This window comes from Odocoileus virginianus, chromosome 16, assembly GCF_023699985.2.
Source record: "Odocoileus virginianus isolate 20LAN1187 ecotype Illinois chromosome 16, Ovbor_1.2, whole genome shotgun sequence".
Lineage (NCBI taxonomy): Eukaryota > Metazoa > Chordata > Mammalia > Artiodactyla > Cervidae > Odocoileus > Odocoileus virginianus.
This window is the reverse complement of record NC_069689.1, coordinates 41,259,561-41,278,645: the sequence shown is the minus strand read 5'-3', so window position 1 is coordinate 41,278,645 and position 19,085 is coordinate 41,259,561. Positions and strand designations below refer to the sequence as shown.

Sequence of the window (19,085 nt, the reverse complement as noted above, 5' to 3'; positions counted from 1 at the left end):
TTGGTCCTTGAATGCCTCATATTTAAGAATGCTTGTTCCCAGCCTCCTCAGACTCTATCCCTTCACCCCTCGCGGCTCCATCCTCTGCTGCCTCGGTCCACTGACTCCCAACAATGGGATCATGGGCTGGGCTAGTGTCTTGCTCAGAAATTGTGGCTTCTGACTTTTGCATGAAATGGAATTTTGTAATATGGGGTAAAACCTAGCAACTCTTTTTTTTTCATGTTTTTTCAATGAGAAAATAGGACACAGAATCTAAACAAATGACTTGTTTATGGAGCCCTACCAAGTGGTGTTTGCTGTAAAGAGCCCACCTGCAATGCGGGAGACCCCGATTCGAATCCTGGATGGGGAGGATCATCTGGAGAAGGGATAGGCTCCCCACTCCAGTATTCTTGGGCTTCCCTTGTGTCTCAGCTGGTAAAGAATCCGCCTGCAGTGCGGGAGACCTGGGTTCGATCCCTGGGTTGGGACGATCCCCTACTCCAATATTCTGGCCTGGAGAATTCCTTGGACTCTATAGGCATGGGGTCACAAAGAGTCGAACATGACCGAGTGACATTCACTTTCACTTTGTGAAGGTGGCATAAAGCCTGCAGGGATAGGCCTAGCCTTGGACTTCAGTATTTCATGCTGTTTGATTTAATACACATTTGTAAAAAAACGGAGAGAATGGAGAGGTCCCTGACTTCATTAAGTTACCAAAGGATTTTATGAACCCTAAAAGCAGCCCTGAGGCATGAATTGCCCTTTAATTGAATGCTTTTGTTTGTAAGATGCTTTGTAAGGAGTCTTTGTTTTGTATACAATTCCTCAATATTTTTTCATGCTTATTCCAAGTTCATCATGAACTTTTTGTAACAAAGGGAGAGAAGGGCAGGGGGTGGATGGAGGGAGAGAGATATTCTGGACAATTTATCTTACCTAATGATTTTTTAAAAATTTTATTTGGAAAATTGCTTTACAGTTTTGTTTTGGTTTCTGCCATAAAACAATATGAATCAGTCATATATATAAATCCCTTCCCTTCTGAACCTCCCTCTCCTCCAACCATCCCACCCCTCTTGGTCATCACAGAGCACAAGACTGGGCTACTTGTGTTATTTAGCAACTTCCCACTAATAACCTATTTTATACATGTATACTATACTATATATGTCAATATATATTTATACTATATATGTCAATGCTACTTTCTCAGATCATCCCAACCTCACCTCCCCTGCTGTGCCCACAAGTCTGTTCTCTACTAGGTTCATCAGTACCGTTTTTCTAGATTGTATATATATGCGTTAATATGTGATACTTGTGTTTCTCTTTCTGATTTACTTCATTCTGTATAAGAGGCTCTAGGTTCATCTACTTCCCTACAACTGACTCAAATTCGTTCCTTTTTATGGCTAAGTATATTCTATTCTAAAAATGTACCAAAACTTCCTTATCCATTCATCTGTTGATGGATATCTTGGTTGCTTTCATGTCCTGGGTATTGTAAATAATGCTGCTGTGAATATTGGGGTACGTGTATCTTTTTCAATTATGGTTTCCTCAGGGTATATGCTCAGTAGTGGGACTGCTGGGTCATATCTTAGATTTATTCCTAGTTTTTTAAGGAATCTCCATACTTTTTTCCATATGGCTGTATCAGTTTACATTCCCACCAACAGTGCAGAAGGGTTCCCTATTCTCCACACCCTCTCCCGCACTTACGGTTTGTAGAATTTTGACGATGGCCGTTCTGATTGGTATGAAGTGATATTTTATTACAGTTTTGCATTTGCATTTCTCTAATGACAGTGATGTTCAGCATCTTTTGATGTTTATTGGCCATCTTTATGTCTTCTTTGGAGAAATGTCTGTTCAGGTCTTCTGCACATTTTTTGATTGAGTTGTTTGTTTTTCTGATGTTGAGCTGTATGAGCTGCTTGTATATTTTGAAGATTAACCCTTTTTCAGTTGCTTTGTTTGCAACTATTTCCTCCCATTCTGAGGGTTTTCTTTTCATCTTGTTTATTGTTTCCTTTGCTGTGCAAAAGCTTTTACGTTTTATTAGGTCCTAATTGTTTATTTTTGTTTTTATATCCATTAATCTAGGAGGTGGTTCAGAGAGAATCTTACTGCTATTTATTTACCCAGTGATTTTAATGAGCTTTTGTGTTTGTATGCCCAGTCACTCAGTCGTGTCCGACTGTTTGTGGCCCCATGGACTGTAGCCTGCCAGGATCCTCTGTCCTGGGAATTTTCCAGGCAAGAATACTGGAGTGAGTTGCCATTCCTTATGCTAGGGTATCTTCCCGACCCAGGGATCGAACCTGAGTCTCTTGTGTCTCCTGCAGTGGCAAGCAGTTTCTTTACCACTAGCACCAGCTGGGAAGTCCTGATGAGCTATCATAGTTTGAACCAACTCAAACTGAAAAACGCACGTTTATGCATCATACCCTAGAGAGTCCCAGTTCTCAGTAGCCTGGAGAAGTCTGGATGAAGATACACTTGCATTTTCCCTGTCCCCTGTCACTACCTGACCTCTCTCCACTAAATCCCATCTCCTAGGTAACCAATGCTTTTAATCAGGGCCTCCCAAATTCCCAGTGCCAGCCTCATTCAGTGGTTGGACTTGGACCTAAACAGAAGGCTGAGTGCTGTCAGAGTGGACTGTACCTGAGTCCACCTGCAGTGCTAAGGTCAAAGACCAAAAGCTTACTTCCCTACCTCTACTTTATGTTTGCTGAGGAGTCCATGATTCCCGCTTTCCACCTCTAGCCCACTGCCATCTAGATCTCTGTGGATTCCTGGAGTTTTACAGTCGCAAGGTCTCTTCTTTTTCTGAGAACAGACTCAAATCCATTGCTGGCAGACTTGCCAGTCCACACAGATTGCATCTCCTCATGGCTGTGTTCTTTGATCTAGGACAGATCACTCCAAACCCGGAAACCAGCAATTTGCCTGGGATCCCTTGGAGGAAACAGTCCTTCACAAGGCATCTGTCTACAGAGAGCTGTGCTAAGTGTCTGCAGGATGAGGGGCTTTAGTGGTACCATAGTTCTTATTACTCCCCTTTGAAAAAAAATTCCCATAGAAGGAAACGCTTCCCACTTCAGCATTCTGGCCTGGAGAATTCCACAGACTGTAAAGTCCATGGGGTCACAAAGATTCTGACATGACTGAGCAACTTTCACTCACTTGAAGAAAGCTACTGTACATGGCTGCACCCTCCCCTCTCGGGGGTGTCTTTGCAGACCTCGCCCACCAGGCTGGTTTCTTTGTGCCGCTCGGAACCCCAGCAGAGCTGAGAGGCTTGAGTGCCATCCTAGTGGGAGATGGCCTCACCTTCAAATCCCAGTTCCCCCAGTTGCTTGTGTAACTGGGAGTGGGGAGGCAAAGTATATGAACTCTCTAAATTTTTCTTTCTTTGTTGATTGGGGATGGTAATGAGAACAACAACAATCCCTGCCTTGTATTTAATTAAGATGATCTCGCATAAGGCCTGTTTGTTGTCATCAAAACATGTTAGCTGCTGCTGGCAGTGTGAACAGTGTTCCCTTACACCCCTCCCAGGAGTCAGCACCATGGCCCCACAGCAGAGAGAGCAGAGGGGGCTTGTACCTGGGCAGTCATCTCTCCTTTATCCGCCTTTATTCCTTTATCTGCCTCTTCTTTCTCTGCAGGAGAATGAGGTGAGATGCTGACTAGTGTCCCACTGAAGTCACAGTGCCCTTGCTCTCCAAGGCACGGGCCATGCAGCAGATTTGCATTTAAGTGCTGCTGCTCTTTATCCCTGTGTTTCCTAAGCTCTCCTGTACCTCAGTCCATTCAAGTCAGTCAGCAAACACCCAAGACCAGAGCTGAGAGGTGCTGCTGATGCTGTGGAGAGCAACAGAACTCAAAATTAGACCCTGCTCTGAGCTTGCAGGCTGAGTGACAGCTGGGCTCCCAGTGCCAGCTGACGCATGGAGGCGCCTCCACCCTCATGGCAGCCCCCGTGAGCACCAGCTGGAAGGGAGCTGGGAGAGCGGCGCTAGACTTCACGACTCAGGCGTAGGATGAGGGCTCAGAAACCAGGAGAGAAACAGATGAAACTCTTCTGTTTCAAAAGAATGCAATTCAGAGAGTTATATTTAAATTGAAAATCCTTTAGCTGCTCCTGCTAATTTACCTCAACCTTGTTATGCCACCAAAACTTTGCATGCTTCACTTAAAATGCATCACCTACATTTACTGATGTTATGGTAGTGCTGGGACATGACTGTGAACTGTCCTGTTCGCATCCTGAGGGTCTGCATCAAGCCTACTACTTGTGGCTTGCTAACCAACATCCCTTTTCTCTGTCCACCCTCATCACCCCCCAACAGGATCTCCCACTCACTGAGGGTTTTGCTCATCATCCTTGTTACCCACTGAACTCACCTTTGCAAAACTGATCTTCCTCACGCACAGCTTTGAATTTAAAGCATAGGTTTTATTATTATTATTCACGTATGGCAAGGCCAACAGATAAGGAGACAGCTCTCATTGAAAAGAGAGTTTGTCACCAACAGACACCAAGAGGAGGAGGCATGTTAAAGCATGAGAAATCAAAACCTAAAAGACGTAGTTGACACACGTGGTTATGTCATTTGCTGCTTAGAAACCTTCAGTGGTCCTTGGCTTTGGAGTCAGTGTTCGAGTGTCTCCACTTTCTGGTCACTGCTGCAGTCCAGCCTTGCCCACCACTCTATACTTTCCCCCTCTTCACCCCATGTTCCAGCAAAACTGCACTCCTTGGGGGTTTCTCATCAGTTCTGTAAAAGCAACAATCCTTGTGAGACTTTTCATTCCCCTACCTTGTGTCTGGCTGACCAAGGCTTCAATACCACCTGCTTTGTGAGAATTTTTAATTGCTGGTAGGACTTTCTGTGTGTATGGGGGCTTCACACAATTAATACCAGGCACAGACCTTTGCCATGAAAGTGAGGAGGAAAAAATGCCTGTGTTTCTTCACTTCCACTCAAATGCTAAGGTTCTTTCTAGTTGCAATAAAGTTTCAATAAAGGGCTTCCCTGCTGGCTCAGACATTAAAGAATCTGCCTTCAGTGCAGGAGACTTGGGTTTGCTCCTTGGGATGGGAAGATGCCCTGGAGAAGGAAATGGCAACCCACTCCAATATTCTTGCCTAGAGAAGTCCACGGAGAGAGGAGTCTGGTGGGGTACAGTCCATGGGGCTGCAAAGAGTCGGTCATGACTGAGCAAGTATAAATAGAATAAAAAAATATAACAAAAAGGGCTCCTCAGGCTTTTTGCAATGTTTGCTTCCCTGTCTCTGATTTTTTATGGGCCCTCTAACTTACACTTTCTTTTGTCAGTAGTTGTGAGGCATGTGTTGGTTCTGTCACCTCCCCGTCTGTGACGGCAGCTGGAGAGGAGCGCAGGTGTGCTTTGTCATTCTGGAGGGTCCTCTGCTCGGGCATTCTTGTGGCCAGCGACAGACAATCAGTGGCACGGGCAGCTCTGAGAACTGCCCTGTGAGGTGGCGAGAACTGGATGGGATGTCAGGAGACCCATGTATGAGATAGATTCTTCAGCCGGTTTGCCGTCTGCCCCTCACTGCCTGCAAAGCAGATGTGCTCCTGCCTGTAACAACAGTGATTTCTTCTTCCCTGGCTGGAGAGTTTACTGACTCCTTGGGAATTTCAGACTGGATCCTTCCACGATGCTGTTCAGGATGTCCCATGACCATGACCAGGTTTTTAGACCTGATCACTCTGGACTTGAACAATGATTGCCAAAAAGAATAGAAATTTTAAAATAGAATTTCCATGCTTAGCCTCTGGTTTGTCTTTTTCCCCCACTTTTTTATTGCACTAACTACTTTGCAAAACAAAAACATGGGGTCGTCTGCCTGTTTTGCTGCTTACTTTGTGGGGCTGGCACCTAGTCTAGTGCCTCCTCCCACATCCGGCTTTAGTCCTGTTTTCTCTAAGTATCTTCTAGAGGTGATGACTTGGCCCAATTAGTGTGTGGCAATGGCCTTGGCAATCTAGAAGGAAAGGGAAATGTGACACGTGACGCAGAGATCTCACGCAGGTCATCCTGTCCCCAGCTGGTGGTTTTTTCTAGAGGGTTCCATTTACAGCTGTGTAGAGGGTGGAAGGAAGGAGAGGAAGAGTCTAAACTGCTGAGAGTTTGTAGCCAGGACTGGCTTCTTGTTGGCTGCCCAGGCATAGGTATGTCTGGTGGGAGGAGGAGGACCTACGCTAATGCCTAGGTTCCCTGCCAACTCTCTAATTTTATGATGACTTTTTTTTCTTTTGGCTTTTATTTCTAGGGTGTCTCTTAAATGCCAATTTGTCTAGTCTGCTTCTTACCTAAATAAAACAGTACTTATAGACATGACGTACACACGCAAACATGTACGTTTGCATTTACAAGAAAGCAACCACTGCTTCCTAACCCTGTCCGAAAATAACCCATTTCTCGTGGATTCCAACCTGAATTGGGCCTGCTGTGGAGGAAACTTGTCTGTGGCTGAGCACAAACTCCTTTTTTCTTTTCTTTTTCTCCTCCAGGATTACACCTTGACCATGTATTTTCAACAATACTGGAGAGATAAAAGGCTCGCCTATTCTGGGATCCCTCTCAACCTCACACTGGACAATCGAGTGGCTGACCAGCTCTGGGTGCCTGACACATATTTCTTAAATGACAAAAAGTCATTTGTGCACGGAGTGACGGTGAAGAATCGCATGATCCGCCTCCACCCCGACGGGACGGTGCTGTATGGGCTGAGGTCTGTCTGCCCCGTGGGCTGGGTTCGTGGGTGCATGGCATGCTGGCCTTGAGTTTCACTGGGGTTGATTATAGTAAGTGAGGCCATGTCCTCCGATTAATTAAGAGACATCCATGAAACATTTTGAACTCTGAAGAAGAAGAATCTTATAAATCTAAGATTTGGAGCATTACTGTTACTACAAAGCAAGGCTGTTTTTCAAGCAAGTGAAAAGCAGCCTCCTTGGATTGAGTTGATGTAATTGGGCTGTAAGAACAGATTCCCTCAGGACGGATTTCCCATATCATAACCACAAAGGCCTATAATTACTATCACCTTCATACTTTAGAGGCTTTCAGTAAAGTTTCCTAAAGCCATTTGCAGAGTTGAAAAAAAAGTCTATGTGTGCTGACACAAAATATGGTCTCCACAGAGCTTTATGAGGTGGCGCCACCAATATTTATGGGGATGAGTCAATACGAGGCTTCCTGGTGAGAATAACCTCTCGCCAGGTCTCATAATGAAGTCACGTGAATTCGGAAACCAGACTGTTTGCTGTCTGGAACCCTGAGGAGTCCCTGGGCTTCCCGGTTATCCTGGAAGCCACCAAGCCTTCCCGTGATGCTCCCACACTGCTGGTTGTTAGTGACTTTGACTTCCACCACATGGTGACCTTAGCAACCTGTGTCTCTTGTGTTGACTTAGCACTGGTTTTTGTTTTGTTTTAGAGTGAGTATGTCTGCATCACACTCAGGAATGGGACATAGTTGGTTATCTTGGAGCAAAGGTTTATCTCAGAATGTTGTGAATCTTCCTTTAAAATTTAATCTATTTATGGCTGCGCTAGGTCTGTGTTGTGGTGCACATGCTTGGTAGTTGCAACTTGTGGGCCCTAGAGCATGCGCTGAGTGGTTGTGGTGCATGGGCCTAGCTGCCCAGCAGCGTGTGGGATCTTAGTTCCCAGGCCAGGGGTTGAACCTGGGTCCCCTGCATTGGCAGGCAGATTCTTAACTGCTGCACCACCAGGGAGGTCCCTGTTATGAATCTTTGACTAAGACTCCAACAGGGCTAAAGAGTAATCATAATAATGTATATTTAAATCCATACCACTGTGAATTTTAGTGCTTTGGGAAGAGTAAAGGGAATTATTTAACACTGCCTTAATTGGAACACGTTAAGTGACTTCCTCAAAACACCAGTATATAGAATGAGAGTTGGAATTTTAGCAAAAATCAGACTTAACTGTAGGAGAAAAAAGTGGCACATATCAGCTAAGCCATGGTGTTACTCTAAAAAGAATCTAGATAATGTTTCCTTGGGATATTTTCAGCATTTTGTACTTTTGCCTGAAAGTGAGAGATGTGGTTGAAAAGTTTTGAAATTCTGACAAGTAAAAAAATTGAGTGTTCAAAAGATTATCCAGAGGCCATGTAAGCATAAAATGGGGAGTCGTGTACTTCATTTACCTGCCCTCCCTCCTCAAAAATGTGGATAGAAATATGTGTGCATGTGAGTGTGTGTGTATGTGTGTGTGTGCGTGTGTGTAGTGGGGGCAAAGCATAGGAAGCAGAGAGCAATGAAAACTAGGCCAGGCCTTCTTGGCTTCTTGCTGCTTGGGTTCTCTCCATTTTTATTTTTATGTTGTTTATTTTCTCACCGGGATTAGAGTACATTTAGTGTGTCTAAGAAGAAAGAGGTTTCACTCTGTTAGGACAGAATCTGAGTCCACTCAGATCGCTTTAACAAACACCCACAGCAGACACTTATTTCTCACTCTCTGGAGGTTGGGAGTTCAAGATCAAGGTGCCGGCAGCTAGTGTCCAGGGAAGGCCTGCATCTTCATTCATGCCAGGAGCTTTCTCACTGTATCTTCACCTGATGGAAGTGCTGTGGGGTCTCCTTTATAAGAACACCAATCCCATCATGGGCTCCACCCTCATGAGCTAAGCCTTCACGTTCCGATACCCCCTTTGGGTTCAAATATGAATTTGAAGGAACATAAACATTTCAACCATAACAGACAAGATGATACAATATGAATGAAAGAACTGTAATTAATTTCTAAACTCCATTTGAAAGTGTTGGATTTCACACCATAAAACAGGCAAGAATAAGAAAAACCAAGAGATTAAAGTTATGTAACAGCTAATACTCTGACTGTAAATTTTAATGTAGAATTTAAATAATAATGTAATAATAAGCTATGGGATCTTTTTAATAGTAAACTTTTTACAATTACCTAGAAAAACTCTCTGGTGAAATTACTCCAGTTGAGCTATTTAAAATCCTAAAAGATGATGCTGTTAAAGTGCTGCACTCAATACATCAGCAAATTTGGAAAACTCAGCAGTGGCCACAGAACTGGAAAAGGCCAGTTTTCATTCCAATCCCAAAGAAGGGTAATGCTAAAGAATGTTCAAGCTACCATACAATTGTACTCATTTCACATGCTCGTCAGGTTATGCTCAAAATCCTTCAAGCTAGGCTTCAGCAGTACATGAAACAAGAACTTTCAGATATATAAGCTGGGTTTAGAAAAGGCTGAGGAACCAGAGGTCAAATTGCCAACATTTGTTGGATCATAGAGAAAGCAAGGGAACTCCAGAGAAGCATCTGTTTCATTGACTACATGAAAGCCTTTGACAGTATGGATCACAACAAACTGTGGAAAACTCTTATTAAAGAGATGGGAATGACAGACTACCTTACCTATCCTCTGAAAAGCCTGCTTATGTGTCAGGAGTCAACAGTTAGAACCTTACATGGAACAACTGACTGGACAAAATTGGGGAAGGAGTAAGACAAAGCTGCGTATTGTCACCCTTCTTGTTTAACTTATACGCAAAGGCTTCCCAGGCGGTACTAGTGGTAAAGAACCTGCCTGCCAGTGCAAAAGACATAAGAGACGTGGGTTTGATCCCTGGGTCAGGAAGGTCACCTGAATAGGAAATGGCAACCCACTCCAGTTTTATTGCCTGGGGAACCCCATGGACAGAGAAGCCTGCCAGGCTATAGTCCATGGGGTCACAAAGAGTTGGACATGACTGAAGCAACTCAGCATGCATGCATGCAGAGTACATCATGTGAAATGCCAGGCTGGATGAAGCCAAGCTGGAATCAAGATTGCCAGGAGAAATACCAACAACCTCAGATATGCAGATGATGTCAGTCTAATGGCAGAAAGTGAAGAGGAACTAAAGAGCCTCTTGATGAGAGTGAAAGAGGAGAGTGAAAAAGCCGGCTTGAAACTCAACATTCAGAAAACTAAGATCATGGCATCTGGTCCCATCATTTCATGACAGATAGATGGGCAAAAAGTGGAAACTGTGACAGATTTTATTTTCTTGGGCTCCAAAATCACTGCAAATGGTGACTGCAGCTATGAAATTAAAAGATGCTTGCTCCTTGGAAGAAAAGCTATGACCAACCTAGACAGCATATTGAAAAGCAGAGACATCACTTTATTGACAAAGGTCTGTCTAGTCAAAGCTATGGTTTTTACAGTAGTTATGTAAGGATGGATGTGAGAGTTGGCCATAAAGATGGCTGAGTGCTGAAGAATTGATGCTTTTGAACTGTGGTGCTGGAGAATACTCTTGAGAGTCCCTTGGACTACAGGATTAAATCAGTCAATTCCAATGGATGTCAACCCTGAATATTCATTGGAAGGACTTATGCTGAAGTTGAAGTTCCAATATTTTGGCAGCCTATTGCAAAGTGCCAGCTCACTGGGAAAGATTCTGATGCTGGGAAATGTTGAAGGCAAAAGGAGAAGAGGGTGGCAGAGAATGAGATGGTTAGATAGCATCCATCTAACTGACTGACTAACTGACTCAGATGGATGGGAATTTGAGCAAACTCTGGGAGATAGTGAAGAACAGGGAAGCCTGGAGTGCTGCAGAACTTGGGGTAGCAAAAACTTGGACAGGACTTAAGGACTAAACAATAACAACAAAAGTGAAATTTACATTCATTACACATCTCAAATAGCCTCTTAAATTAGTAACTGGATTTCCAGATCATAGCTGTTTTTATTCAAATGGGCTTTACAGGGGGCTCAGTGTTCAAGAATCTGCCTGCCAAGCAGGAGATATGGGTTGAATTCCTGAATCTTCCTGAGTCAGGAAGATCCCCTGGAGAAGAAAACAGCAACCCACTCCAGTATCCTTGTCAGGGAAATCCCATGGACAGAGGAGCCTAGTGGGCTACAGTCCACGAGGTCACAAAGAGTTGGACATGACTTAGCAACTGAAGAACAACAATAGATCTCAATATGGACTACCCTGGTGGCACAGTGGAATGAATACGCCTGCAATGCAAGAGATGTGGATTCTATTCTTGGGCTGGGAAGATCCCCTGGAGAAGGAAAGAGCAACCCCCTCCAATATTCTTGCCTGGGAAAACACGTGGACAGAGGAGCCTAGTGGTCTTCCATCCATGGGGTCACAAAAGAAGAGTCGGACATGACTTAGTGACTCAACAACAGCAAATGTCAATATAGCCCCTAGATATTTATTTAGAACCTCATATTTTTTTAACAATTCTTACATGTGGAGCTATACAGGCTGTCAGAAAGGAAATTAAATAACAGACCATTTTCCACATGTGTTTATCAGCTGTAACGTCCCATCTAAATTCCTTTGAAACTAGCTAATCTAGAAATTTCTGCCTTCAGTTTAAAAAAAAAAACACACATAGCTATAGAAATTAATTTGAATGTGAAATAATTTGAATTTTTGGACAGAAGGCACATTAGTGCTTGAAAATACAGGTAATCTTATTAAATTCATCTAAATACATACTCTGTGTTATTCTGTGTGAACTGAAGTACCATTTACATATTCCACAAGATATACTCAGGCACGCTATATGTATTGTATATTTTGATAACATAGTATGGGTGTCACCCTCCATCCTCCCCTTGGTGGGGTTTCCTAACTTCCCACCCTTCTCTTTTTACTGTTGTACTCTCTGGATCACGTTGGTGACATGGCGAGAAAAAGTTGGCCAGTGTTTGTATCCTTTTAGCAAATAGGTTTACCAGTGCCTGGTCCTGGAGCGGGTCTGGTACAGCTGAGAACTTGAGTGGATTAAACCCCACAAGGAGGTTTATGGAGCACTGGGCTTTTCAGTCTCCTGTTTGTAAAATACTGCTCTTGAAGGCTCAACCCATCAGAGATTACTTCCCTACTGGCTGTGTCCTGAGAAGCTAGTTGACCTGACAGTGTCCCTGGAACCTTAAGGTTGAATTCTTCTTTCCTTTGGAAACTGGGATTTGCCTTCACCTCAAGTATCCTGCAGTTGCTCAAGCTGGTAGGTTAGTCACCATTAGCTCCTCTGGGCTCCTTTCCCCAGATGTGTCCAGCCATCACAGCAGAAGATCAACAAGGGCTTTTGCTTTATCAAGAGTAGAAGAGGATCTGTGGCTGGGAATGAGCTCTCCATGATGTGGGTTTGTATGTCATCTCAGAATTACTCTGGGAAGTCATTAATCCATTACTCTGATGACTCTGCAGAAGTAGGCAGTGGCTGGTCACAAAGATGCTGGCGAGTGATCACGTTCATGCAGTGATAAAAGGTGGTTTTAAATCATGAACTCCTTTTCAATGACTCTTAAAACCCCTGTGTACGAAACTTGGGCTGATACTCCCTTGAGATTACCTGCTTGGCTCAGCTGAATGAGACAATGAACCAAACCTCTTGTACTCATCACATCACCCGATGGGGTAAGGGAATGCTCTGAATAGGGCATACGTGCCATCTTAAAATAAGACTTGGGCTGCTGGAAAATCTCCTTTGAGGAGCCAAACCTTTTTAGGAACTAGGAAGATCTTGGCTGCCCAGAGGCTCACAAGGCTTGATCCTGTTCCCGTGACCACGTTTCCATTTCCGTTGGTGCCAGGCTGAAGTTTCCTTGCTGTCTGTCCCTCTCCCGTCTTCCCATCTTCTTTTTCAAGTCAACCTTAAGGCGACTACCTTATGACATTGAATATCTTACCTGCACCACTGAGAGTACTTTGTGGTGTGACCTTTTCTTCTGGCCATGAATTTTGTGTCTTTGGACCTTTTTTCCTGATGCTAGGAGTTAGTAATGGTTTCATAAAATAGTACTTGACTTTCTCTGAAAAGATCCTGGGAGTCTGAGGTTGAATCATCTTCATCAAAACAATGTAGCCATGTTGCGCCTGAGAAGCTTACTGCAAAATTTATTGGAAAATATCTTGTGAAATTCCTACTTGCTGTTGAATATGACTTGAAATTGTTAAAGCTGCCATTCTTGTACTTAGAAAGTTCATGCAGTGTTAAAATGAACCTAGAACTTATTTCAGGAGATTCAAATTAAGTCATCTAACTGGTTTGACTGCTATCTTTTTCCAAAACTGTATTGTATAGGGTGGTTCTGGCCAAACACCTTTTTCTCCCAGGAAAGCTGTAAGCCCATACAATTAATAACTTCCCTAGTGGCTTGTATGGTAATGAATCTGCCTACAATGCAGGAGACCCAGGTTCGATCCCTGGGTCAGGAAGATTGCTTGGAGAATGGAATGACAGCCCACTCCAGTCTTCTTGGCCTGGAGAATCACACGGACAGAGGAGCCTGGCTGGCTACAGGCCATAGTGTCGCAGAGTCAGACAGGACTGAGAAAGTCACGCTTTCACTTTCACAGAATTAATAAGGCTCATATGATTGGAGTGCAGGTGTGTTTAACTCCCAAAGTCTTATTTAGTCATTGCCTCCAAATTACTTTTACCTAAGTAAGAAACATATTGATAAATTGCTTTCCAAGAGGGATTATGCCAATATTTACTCCCACCAACAATAAATTACATGCTAGCTTTAGGGTTATAGCACCTGCTTTGAACTTCATCATTTTTTAGGCTACTGTAAATAATCTATCAATATATTTACTTCATCTCTTGAGGATGGAGAAAATCACCTGTCTCTCTTTAAATCTGGGCTCATAAGTTCATCTGTTCTCCCTAACCATGTTCATTCTTTCCCTATTTTTAAGAACTGTTTCATACCTTCACTTCAGGCGTCACTCCTCATTCACATTAGATGATGTTAATTAAAAACACAGAAGCTTCATCATCTTGCCATTTACAAAGAGGCCATCCCACATGCCTGCTACTCGTTCTATGCTTCTCTCAAGGTGGAAAGTGGGTCCCTGAGCGTTTCAAGAGTCACCTTCACCTTGGCATCCTCTCTCTACTAGAAGGTTTGGCTCCTGCAATTCTAACTGCTCTCTTTATCCAACTGTTCTTCTCTCTCATCATGCTTCCAGTATGCATACCTTCCTTCTGCTCTTCGGAAATAGTCAAGGATGTCCCTGTCTTAGGGCCTTCGCACATGCTCTTTTCTTGATGCAATGCGTTGTTTCCAGATATTCATGTTTTTAGCATCACAGTGTTAATTATATTAGTGAAGGCAGTTCACCCAGTCTCTGCTCTGGTCACCTATTCCTTTTTTATTACAGTTTCTTGTTTTACTTTATTTTTATCATAGCACTTATCTATATCTGACATGAACTTGTCATTTTATTGCATTTCTAATTCACTGACTCTGTTCCTACCCCTGATGGTGGGGAAGCCACCATCAGAATGTAAATTCTTTGAGACAAGAACCTGTTTCTTGTTTATTATTACATCCAAAAATCTAAAGTAGGAAGAATACTGTATGAGGATTAAGTTTAATTCCAATTCTTCTCTCTGTAGTACTTCATTTTTATGTTTTCTATTTAGATTCTTAATCCATCAGAATTTATCTTGGTGTATGATGTGTACAATGTCCAGTGTTTTACTTCTCAAATGGTTAGCTGTTTTTTGCAGTACTTACCAGTTTATTCTTCCATGTGAGCTTTAGAATCATTTGCATTCTCAAAATTTCTAAAAATATAATGTGAAATGTCAGTTGGAATTATGCTCATAAATATGACTTTGAGAAGACCAAGTGCTGAATGGTGGTCAGTCTTTCGTACATATCTGTGGCACATCTGTGTTCATGCATGCTTTCAGTCATGGCTTTTAGTAAAATTTTGTCATTTTATTCATAGACAATCACTCATTTCTTTCTAAGATTTTTCCTGTTTCTATAAGTGTGGAGCTGTTAGGAATGGGATCATTTTTACATTATATTTCTAACTTTCATTGGTATGTGGGGAAGCTATTCATCTGTTTGTTATGGCTGTTCTTTGTTGATACATTTGTCCACTATCATATCTAGCCAGGCTAATCTCTTACTATATCTAATTATTTAGTAAATACTCTTGAGGATTTTAGTCTTATAATCATATTGTTTATAATGGGTTTTTAATCTTCATTTTTATTGGTTTTATTCATGTTTCTGTTGGTTTCAACTTCCAGAAGATGAAAAACAATTGGGGATAACAGTGTGCTGCATTCCCTGGTTCTTCGTTATAGAGGAGTGCTTCTTGCAAATCATCAGGAAGGATGATTTGCGCTCTCAGTATAATGTAATTGTAACTTATTCTTTTACTTCCATTAAATACTGACATACATACATACTCTCATTTTCTGGGAACTATGTATGAGTTGAATAACAAATATCACCAATTTATGGAATTTATTTTCAGCAACTAATTATAAATCAGATAACTGACCCTGCATGACTTTTTTACATATCAGAAATAGGAAGAGACTTTGTTCATTCAATCTCTAGATATATGATCATTTTCCTTTTTTTAGCCTATAATTGTGATGTATAATTTCCTACTGTGATCTATCCTTGAATTCCTGGGATAAATCCTATTTTGTCATGATGGGCAATACACTTAAGAAATTATTAAGTTTGTTTTGCTCATGCTTAATTTATAATTCTTCTTTTAAAAATCTGTTGACAGCTGGTTTATTGGTGTAAATATATTTTGTGATCTAGCTAGTGTGGTTTTGTTTGTCCCCCACTACCCCCCAGACACTGTCAAGTGAGGTATGAAGTTTTAATTCTTTGGCCACAGGCATGTGGGAGTCTAGCCACCCCACCAGGGATGGAGCCCCCACCCCCTGCATTGAAAGGTGGTCTTAACCACTGAACCCCTAAGGAAGTCTTATGCAAGTGTTTTAAGTCTTTTCTCTTCTTTTTGTTGTACAGGACTTCTTAATTCAATGTCTAATATTAAATGCAGACTCAGAATTAATATTTTCCCTTGCATGGCCCAGCCCTATTTTAGGCTGGAAGCTTGTCATAGCAAAGGAAGGATAGTTGATTTCTCAGCATCTGTGCCTCTGCTTCTCCTCTGTCCCCTCCCAGCCTACCTTGATGACCCATATATAACCTCCTCTGGTTTTGAAGGTTTATTTGGGGGCAGGTGTGGAGGGAAAATAAACAAGAAAAGTGTTATTGGAACTGGACTGTTTTCTCTTGGTGTCGCGCTCTTTGGACCGAGAACATGCGGGGAATTGGCTCTTCTCAGACCTTTTCTCCAGGAGGCCCCTGACCAGCACTGAGGGTGGAGACTGAGCGTCGCATACATTTCTATTCTGTGGAGCCCCTTGGGAAAACCTCCTTAGTTCTAGGGTTCCGTCCTTCATGGACACCTTCCATCTCTCCACCCATCCATGCCACCCTAGTATACAGGATTCAGGAGCGCTGCAGGTCCTCCCTTTTCCCGTGGAGACCCTTGTGAGCCTCAGGAATCTGCCTGCTTTCCTCATATAATATCCAAGCCCTGTTCAGTTTCCACTGCCCCGCCACCCGCATTCCAGCTGTGCCACATCCACCGTTCCTTCTAGAGATCAGCTGAAGATGGTAATCTCTCTTATGGATGACTGTAAACTCTATCAAGAAATCTATCCCCATTTTAGCTCCCTCTCCTCATTACTCTGACCTCTATTAACAGTCATAACTTGGACAAAGATTCCAAGAACCATGAACCAATTCAATGAAATTCAGTAATAAATTATCCAATGGTTAGCTGATAATGTTGGGTCTTCTCACACATTTCTGATATATATCTATATATCTACATGATGTAGATTCTATTAAATATATTAATACATTAGATCTCTTTGTGTTTTGACATAATATGAATCAAGAAGATCTCTCTGTATTTATGTGTTCTGTATTAAATTATATCATATGTTAAATCTCTGTTCCTAGAATGAGTTGATGTTCCTGTAAGTATTTTAAAATTTACCTGTAGACATATACAGTTGACCTTTGAACACTGTGGGGGGTTCAGGGCACTGACCTTCCACACAGTTGAAAATCCACATGTAACTTTCTAGTCGTCCCTCCATATCCTTGGTTGCTGCTGCTGCTGCTAAGTCGCTTCAGTCGTGTCCGACTCTGTGCGACCCCATAGACGGCAGCCCACCAGGCTCCCCCGTCCCTGGGATTCTCCAGGCAAGAACCCTGGAGTGGGTTGCCATTGCCTTCTCCAAATCCTTGGTTAAGCATCTGCAAATTCAACCAGCTGTGGATTGTTCAGCATGATAGTGTATATTTATTGAAAAATTTCTTCATCTAAGTGGACCTGTGTATTTCAAATCCATATTGTTAAAGGGTCAACTGTGCTACACATAAAATGTTTTTATAGATGCATGGTGCTTTGAATAGCCTTTTAAATGTCATTTTCCAGCCTGGCACACATGGCTTTAATTTCTGCTATACTTACAGGTATCTGTAGATTCTTTAGATTTTCTTCTTACATTAGTCTTAAAAATTAATGTTTTTAAGGAAAATATCCTTTCTATTTAGACATATAATTCATTAACATGCACATATGCATTACCTTCTAGAATATATTTTTACATTCCCTTCTTCATTTATAATTATGTTCAGTAGCATCAAGAAATATTTATCTATTATATATATGTGTGTGTGTATATACATTTTAAAGAGCTAGCCTTTAATTTTACATCATAATTCTGTTCATTAATTTATGCTTTACCTTTGTAAACATCCCCCTCCTCCTGTTGCTTTTAAAGCTCTCTTTATTGAGGAGCAATGTCAGCAAAGTAGCAGACCAAGAAACTCCAAGTTTTTATTTCTCCAGAGAAACATCAAAAAAACAAGCAGAAGCTGTCTGAACCAACTTTGTAGGAGCTCCAGAGTATATTCCTGAAATATATTCCAAGGCTTATAGCAACTAACCAAATGCCAAAGAAAGAAAAACCTATATTCAAAACAGTAGGAAAGTTTTGTGGCATTTTCCCCTGCCATTTCCCCATCCCTTCCCTGGTGCGGGCACAGTTTTGATCTCAAGCAAGTGGCAGCTCAGTTACAAGCTCTCTGGCACTGGAGGGAGCAGGGCAGATCTTATTTGTGAACCATTATATGCATATGTTCTGTCTGGAAAATACCCAAAGGACTGAAGCAAACTCAAAATGCAGATAGGAAAAGAGGCAGGTACTACTCATAAAGGCTTCAACATGTCTACAAACCCATGGATGTCTAAGGCAAGAGATACTGAGTGGAAATATAGCATAGACCAGCTGAGGCCCAAAGGAGAAGCAGGGATGAGACACTTTGGAAAATTAGGTCATTCAAAAAGCAGCCATACAGAGTCAGGATCAAGATGGCAGAAAAGTTCACCTCCCTCCATAGAAACATTGAAAATACACGTCTAAGTGGAACAGTTCAAACAAAACAGCTACCGAGTGCCAACAGAAGACCTCAGGCATCCAAAAATGCAAGAAAACCTCCATGTAACTGAGTAAGACAAAAGGAAAAGGAAAAAGAAGGGATCAGGATGGGGAGGGAACTGCGCCCAGGGGAGGGAACCGTGAAGGGGGGTTTTCCACATCTTGGGAAGGCACCTCACCATCGGGGAAATTGCACTGGATGGAGGGGGAGTTTTGGTGCCTATGAAGGGTATAGCAGCAAAGGGCTTGTGGAAGGCAAAATGGGGAGTAACCTGCACAGAAGATGGGCACCGCCATTCTGCGTTCCTCAGCCTGAGGCACTTCTGTCGGTGAGAGTGGGGGTTGGGTGCTGAAGCTCAGACTCCAAAGCTCAGTCACAGGGAGAAGACCAGGGTGGGCTGAGGAGACAGCCTGAAAAGTTCAAGAGTTAGGATGTGGCAGCTGAGTGTGCACTAAGAACATGCCTGGACTTCCAGGGAAGCAAGGCACCATTATTGGGCGGCATATGAGGAGAGAGGTAGGACCACCATGAGAACGTCTTTCCCTGTGAGGACCCCCAGGCAGCAGGAAACCACCTACAGGAGCTCCAGAGGCGGGCAGGGGTTGCCACCACCACCTTGGGCTCCAGAGGCAGCCACTGTCTGTCTCTTCCAGACCCACGGGCAGGGGCCAGGTCCTGTCCCTGCTGTTCTGGGAGGGTGAGGACAGCTTCCCCTACTAGGAATCCTGCCAGTGGGTC

General features: G+C 42.8%; 1 protein-coding gene across 2 annotated transcripts in view; it reads left to right on the top strand.

The window, feature by feature from the left end:
• GABRB3 (gamma-aminobutyric acid type A receptor subunit beta3) overlaps window positions 1-19,085 on the top strand; it is a 279,655-nt gene that overhangs the window by 178,649 nt on the left and 81,921 nt on the right. For both annotated transcript variants that reach the window (XM_070478115.1, XM_070478114.1), the window contains exon 4: window positions 6,543-6,763. In XM_070478115.1, the coding sequence (XP_070334216.1) occupies window positions 6,543-6,763 (221 nt within the window). The remainder of the gene's footprint in view (window positions 1-6,542; window positions 6,764-19,085) is intronic.